The 7357-nt window shown below is 40.9% G+C and overlaps 1 protein-coding gene across 3 annotated transcripts; it reads right to left on the bottom strand.

Annotated features, from left to right (window-relative positions):
- Window positions 1-2780: 2780 nt before the first annotated feature.
- Window positions 2781-3302, bottom strand: LOC112316097 (protein tyrosine phosphatase type IVA 1-like). 3 transcript variants are annotated; one of them, XM_024572814.2, is made up of 2 exons: window positions 2967-3302; window positions 2781-2909 (listed from the first exon to the last, which is right to left on the bottom strand). In XM_024572814.2, the coding sequence occupies exons 1-2, from the start codon at window positions 3300-3302 to the stop codon at window positions 2781-2783; spliced, it is 465 nt and encodes a 154-aa protein (XP_024428582.2). The 3 variants fall into 3 exon arrangements, with proteins under 3 accessions (XP_024428582.2, XP_024428583.2, XP_024428581.2); XM_024572815.2 differs by having other exon boundaries at window positions 2781-3110; window positions 3204-3293; XM_024572813.2 differs by having other exon boundaries at window positions 2781-3302.
- Window positions 3303-7357: the final 4055 nt, after the last annotated feature.

The raw sequence follows: 7357 nt of genomic DNA, 5'->3' as shown, positions 1-7357 counted from the left end.
AATAGACTGGGAGAAAATATTTGCAAATTATATATCTGAAAATCCAACCGAAATACTGGGAAAAATATTTGGATTGACATGTTAATAAAAAAGATATGTGAATGGCTAAAAAGCACTGGAGAAGATGCTTAACATCATTAGTCATATGAAAATTAAAACCACAATGAAATCTCACTTCATATTCACAATAGCTATACTTTTTTTTTTAAGATAGAAAATAAGTGCTGGTAATGATTGAAACCTCTATGTCTAGCAGGACTTTGTCTCCTCAGCACAATGAGATTAAGGGGGATTTCCATTTGTTTGTTAAGCCTGCAGTCTAACTCCCCAGCCTCTCACACAGCGTCCGAACTCAGCAAGTGTCATTTAGAATAGTCGATGCTGTGGCTGCACCACCCAGGTCCTTCTTAAGGTCTGAAACACTCATTACACCAGCTGCCAGTATTAGCAGCTGAAGGCTCACAGGTGCGTCCTCCCTCCCTGGGAATTGCATTTGACTAAAGGAAGATGATTCATCCAAGCTTACACCCCTATCCCCAGGGACAGCCTGCATGCAATGACTGGTTGATTTGAGTCCAAAGACCCAACTCCCTTACCTCAGTTGGGGGCATCTCTCAAAAGCCATCCCAGTTTCAGAGCTCCCTGCAAGATGGACTGAGGACACAGTTGCAACTGTATGTGTCACCACTCAACTTCTGCCTCATCTTGGTTCTCTTGCTCCCACACAGGTGTTGTTGAGATGACTCCCCAGCAAACAACCAAATGCAAATCTCAGATTCAGTATCTGTTTTCTGGGGAACTCAACTTGCAACATATGGAGGAAACCAGGAGAGCTTCTCAATTTTCCAATCTGTTGCACCACCCCCACATGACCACCAAAAACCTTGCTGAGTTTCTCTTTCCCTCAGTAAGAGCCTCCGCATGGACCAAGCCTGATCCTTAGTCCAAGTCCAGAATCAATAAATGCTGCCAGGGAACAAAATGGCCACTTACCTCAGGAGAGTGCCATCTCTCGGGAGTTCTTATTCACCTGGCCCTTGCGGCTTTCACAGCTCTCACATGTCTTTAAACACAGGACTTTTAAATTTTATCTGTATTTTTCTGGTTGTTGCAAGGTGGGTGTTGGGCTTCCTTGACCTACTACATCCTATCTAGAAATGGAAGGCTCTAAATTTTAAAAATTCCAAATGTATGGATATTAACTTTCTTCCTCACTTAGTTGTAGTCAGAAAAGTTCTTTGTATTATTGAAATAGTTTAAAATTTGCTGAAATTTTTATGGTTGTCTATATAGTCAAATTCAATGAAATATTTCACGTACTCTTGAAAAGAACATGGACCCTCACTGTTGAGTGCAATGCCCCTTATGTGTTCGTGGGATCAGCTTGTTAATTGTTTTGTTCAAATTTATATTCTTACTGATTTCTGAAAGAAGAGTAAAATTTCCCACTACTATGGTAAACTTGTCAATTTTCCTTGTAGCCCTCTCCATATTTGCTGTATGTATTTTGGACTAACGTTGTTCGATGCATAGAATGGTTGTTTCTTCCTGACGAATTAAAACTTTAATGGTTATTTTATCTTCAGTAATGCTTTTGCTTCTACTTTTATTAATATTAATACATCTACACCATCTTACTTAGATTAAGTCTCTCTCCTGCATTTCATTATTTATTTAGATGTTTAATGCTTTTGTACCAGCTGGTGAATGGTGAACACTGACAAATTCGTTCTCCTGCAGAGCTATATTTCCAGGCAGAATGAATATATGGTTAACTAACATTAAATATGTCACCATTTTATCAGTTATATAATAAAACAAAGTAGTGAGTACCCAAATATTACATTACACAGTTCAAAAAGCCTGTAAAATGTCTGACCAATTTACTGGTAGAAAACTACCTTTTTGGTTGGAAAACAAGAAAAAATACCACATTTCAAAAAAAATAATAGTTAATAAACAACCCCTAAGAGGCATGGCAAAAAATTACAAGATTTTCAAAAGTGTTATTAATTAAAATTGTTTTAACTGCAAAGCATCCCTACCTTTAAAAACATTTACTGAATTAAAGGACTTATTTTATACATCCTGCCTAAGACCAAAGCAACATTTTACTAGAAATATTGCATAGCCTCTCCCACTGTGTCTTCAGACCTTCCCCTCTGAGTTGCATGCCAAGTATAAACATTGAGGCTCTTTTGTCCTTACATGCATGTGCTACTGTGCAACATGTATTTTACATGAACTCTGAACCAGAGATTTGTGATTTTCTTCAAAATGGAGGTTTCCGTAACGGCACAAAATGAGATTCATAGTAAGACATTAAATAATCACTGTAAGCTTTGGTAGGAATTCAGCAGACTCAATCTGATGTGTACTGGCACACGTGTGGGGTGGCAAACATAAAGGAGCAGACATATAATTATATAGGCACTCCTTACAATGTTTGACGTGAGTGAAGGAATAAACCACATATGGTTTACAGCGCTGTCCATAATTCTAAGAATTTTAATTCTGAATGATACTAAAAATATACAAGTATTGTGCTGGGTACTTTGGTACCTAATCCCTCTATTTCATACATATTGTTTCTGGCATGGGAATCGTAGTAAGTCAAACACTGAGGTTGCAATTCTGTCAAACTCGTGGCTTTTCAGTATTCCAATGGAAGTTTCATTAGAGTTGTCATTGTTCAAGCCTACATGTTGGCTAACATGTACAACAAATTAAGGACTGTGTCATGTTCCACTTCCAAGGCAACAGCACCAGGCAGCCACGGTTTATTGAATGCAGCAGTTATTTCTATGACCTCTGGGGTCTTTGAAGCACAGTCGCATTTTAGAATGATATTTCTCCAAATACGAAAGTTGCTTGCTGTTAAAGGCTCCACGCCTTTTTTGCCTTACAAACTGTACTGCATCTTCATTTTTCATTCCACTTTCAATTAATGCTAGGGCAACAAGCACTGGAGTTCTCCCCAGACCTGCGACACAGTGAACAGCAATACAGCAACCAGGTTCCTCACGAAACTGAATGTTTACGAGACTTAACCAGTCATCAACAATCTGGGTAGATGGTGATGACCCATCATCAAAAGGCCAGTCCCGAACCTGGATGCCTTCTTTCTCCACAAGAGCAGTGTCGTAAGTCGCTTCACATACTCTTACCATTGTGGTAACGCCGTGTTTCTTAAGTTCCTCTACAAATTTGTTTAATGTTGCACTGGTCGGATTGTGTGTGATAAGAAATCTCATGTTCCTGTATGTGACTTCCACAGGAGCTGGGCAGTTCATTGGAGCCATGTTAATTAACACACCATATGATTATGAACAAAATTATAAAGTTTTTGAATACAGAAATGATGTGAAGGAATTGCAGTCTACTCCAATACACCCCACTCAAAATTCTCAACGCTTTGCCTATGAAATTCAGAGTAACAGGAAATGAAATGAACCTCCTACAAGAAGCAATCCTTCACGTCAATAATGCTAAGTCCATGGAAAGGGAGTGCACAGAGGTTTACCGCATCCGGGTCAGAATCTCGTAAAAAGCTCTGATGATTTCAATTCTACACGTTTGTGTCCAGGATAACCGCTCTCACCGGCGCTTCTCCGTGGAGCAGCAATACATTTCTTCAGTTCATCTGCCCTCGTAAAAGTTGTGCTGCGCCTGGCAGTAATCTCTGGGGCCTTTCAGAAACTCCATAAATGCGTGACCACGAACACGACAGAAAGGAATTTGTTTACTCATTAAAGACTGTGGCCGAACCACACAGAGCCAGCCGGCAGTGGTGGCAGCTGCAGAGCAGAGAGCCACGCTGGTCGTAGTGGAGATGTGCAGAGGCCCCAGCGGCACCCACGCTCGGCTTTACCGGGCGCCACCCTCAAGGGAGCCAGTGCGCATGTGCCGAGGCTTTCTTGCGTCACAAGCCCTCCCTTTCGTAATCAGTGACGTATGCGTCTGCTCACCAATCGCAGAGGGGTGGGCCAAGAACCTAAAAGGAAGGGCGTGAGACCCACCCCCAACAGTCGTAACCACGGCCCGATCTGCTGTGAAAGGAGAAGCTCTGGAACCTGATCATCCCAGCCTCCCCTTAGCGAGCAAAGGGGCCCAGAGGGATGCAGGGGTGCGGAGGTGAGGGGCAAGACACTGGAGAGGCTGGAGAGAGGAGTGCGGGTGGACTAAGGCCGGAGGGGAAGGGACGGTAGTGGAAGAAGACTCCTGCACTTTGACTCGGACGTCTTTTTCCGTTGGCTTCCTGTGGTAGCTGTATCTTACAAATAATGTATTGTTAGGCTTTGTTTCAGTCCAGTCTGACAAACTTTGGCTTTTAACTGAAGAACTTAGTCCATTTACATTATTTTATTACATTATATTACTTTATTCTTTTATGTCATGTTGTGTTAATTTATTGCTGTATTTGCATCTGTTTTTGCTCTCATGTGATATTGGACATATTTCTGTATTTCTTTTCTATCCTTTCTTGATTTCTTTTGGATTAAGGTCTGTACTCCTGTAAATTCCTATTTTCCCCCTACTGTTTTGGAAGTTTGCGGTTAAAACTTATTAGTGGTTATTGCAATTTCGACACTGTTCTAAATCTAATGGCTTTACATGAATTCATTTGATACAACAACCCTATGAATTAGATACCGGTATTATTCCTGTTGTCCTGATGGAAAAACAACAGGGCACAGAAAAGTTATTGGCCCAAGGTCACACAGCTAGTAAACAGCAGGGCTCAGATTTCAATTCTGAAATTCTGGCTCTGAAGTCTACCTCTCCAACATATATGACCTATTATAGACTTTATTTCTATTCATTTAGTACTTAAGTAGCGTAGAAAAAGTCAAACATTCAAAAAATGTTCCCATCTCTTGAAGGAACTCGACAAGCTTTAACTATTAATGTTGTCAAGCATGTTTTAACCCACCAATCACATTGCTTATGAAAATACACCATCAATTTCTTTGCTCACTATTCCTTCTTCTATCTCCACCCTTTTTTCTAAGATTATTTCCCTGCATCCAAAAAGTATCTTCTGCAAATTTCTTTAGTTCCTAGTATACGATAAACTTTCATAAATTTTATAACCTTAAAATTATACATTCTCTCAGTGTTGGAAAATGCATTTGTTGGCAGGCTCCTCCCTGCCCCCTTTGGGTTTTTTTAATGAGCTTTTTTTTCTAAAAAAAAATTTTTTTGCTTTCACTCTTAATATCTTTGCTAGGTATACAATTCTACCTTTACATTTATTTTCTCAGACCTTTGAAGATATTCCTTGTCTTTAGGTTTCTTCTTTAATAGCTATAGAATTTTCTAAAATGTGTAGGGTTTGTTTCCTCTTCTATGTGTCTTCCTTCCACCTCCTTTTTCATGTTTCCTTTCTTCTTCCTTCTTTAATAACCCAGCCCACTAGATGAGGCAGCACAAGGTAATCATCTGTGCAGTAGGTTGGTTTGCAGAACATACTGGAATTTGGGGCTGAGGAGTGGAGTTAAGGGCATTCGAGCAGAGTACAGAGGACAGCAGTCCTGATCAGAGATTACATAAGGGTTTATCCAGCAATACATTGAGGATAATGGGAACTAAGTTCCTCACTGTCAGGAGTTACAAAAGAAAAGGGAGAAAAGTAGAATTAACTCTAGGATTTTAGATTGGAATTGGTTGTATTTTTATGAACTCAATTTTCAATTATTATATAGAAATAGTATAGCTATATAGAGGGGTGTGTGTGTGTGTGTGTGTGTGTGTGTGTGTGTGTGTGTGTGTGAATTCCGTAACTTCATTTGCAGAGAGCAGAGAGTGCCTGAAGCAATGACGTCCCAATAGCAATGAGAACAACGAGCCCTCAGATCATGGTTTCTGAACACTGTTCTCCATTAAAAGGAACCAAGTCTCCTTGAAGATATGGCTGATTCCAGAGCTGGGGCAGGAAAAGTACAAGAGTAGCCTGGAACATCTTGTTATGACAAAAAGTAAAGAAGAGTTCAAAGAATGATAGTAGTATGACAAAGGCACATAGAACACAAACCAAAGGAGACTAAAGAGACCTGACATCTAAATGTAATTTGGTATCCTGGATAGGATCTTGGAACAAACAAAGGACAGTAGACTTCTGGCCAAGATGGAAGTGTAGGTAGGCACACTTTGCCTCCTCGCACAACCATAAGAAGGATCACAGCTAACTTTAAAACAAAAAGTAAGAACTGCCAGAAAACTGAACTGTATAGAAGTCCGACAACCAAGGATTTAAAGAAGAAATGTTCATCCAGACCGGTAGGAGAGGCGGAGACAGGGAGCTGAGGAAGACAGAATGTGGTGTGGTGGTGCTGAGGCAGTGGCAAGTGGAACCAGTGGTTCCATGTTCACATGTGGCGATAAAAACTGGGAGGGACACCTGGGGAGCAAGTGATCCCAGCCCCAGGCTGGACCTTGCAGCCCACAGTTCCAGCACTGGGAATAAAGCCTCATAACTTCTGGCTGTAAAAACCAGTTGTGGGGATGCAGGAGAAACTGCCATTCTCTCAGGAGAGTCTGTTTAAGGGACCCTCACAGTCCTAGAATGTATGCAAACCCACCCACTCTGGGATTCAGCACCAGGGCAGCAGCTAGAGAGCACCAGTCACATACTGGAAGTAAGGAAAGTGACTGGAAATGGGGTGAAGGCTGAGCAAGTGGCATTGTCCCCTCTCCAAACCCTCCCCACAAAGAAGTGAAGTGAGTTGTCCCACCCTGGTGAATACTTAAGGCTCCTCCCCTTACAACAGAACAGGTATACCAAGACAGGGAGCCAAAGCAGCTCTACCTAATACACCGAACCAAACACGGGAGACTGCCAAACTGAGCAGACAAAGAAATATGGCCCAAATGAAAGAACAGATCACGACTCCAGAAGAAGAACTAAACAAAATGGAGATAGCCAACCTGTCAGATACAGAGTTCAAAACACTGGTGATAAGGACAATCAGAGAATTCATTGAGTACTGCAAACTCATAAGGGAAGAAATGAAGGCTACACTGAGTGAAATAAAGAGAAATCCACAGGGAACCACCAGTGAAGGGAAGAAGACAAGGTTCAAATCAACCATTTGGAACATAAGGTAGAAATAAAGAGTCAACCAGCACAGAATGAAGAAATAAGAATTCAAAATATTGAGGAGTATAAGAAGACTCTGAGACATCTGCAAATATGCCAATATCCAAATCATAAGGGTGCCAGAAGGAAAGGAGGAAGAGCAAGAAATTGAAAACTTATTCAAAAAAATAATGAAGGAAAACCCCTAATTTGGTGAAGGAAATAGACATACAAGTCCAGGAAGCACAGAGAGTCCCAAACAAGTTAGACCCAAAGAGG

This window comes from Desmodus rotundus, chromosome 5 (genome assembly GCF_022682495.2).
Source record: "Desmodus rotundus isolate HL8 chromosome 5, HLdesRot8A.1, whole genome shotgun sequence".
Classification (NCBI taxonomy): Eukaryota; Metazoa; Chordata; class Mammalia; order Chiroptera; family Phyllostomidae; genus Desmodus; species Desmodus rotundus.
This window is presented reverse-complemented; position numbering and strand designations above follow the sequence as displayed.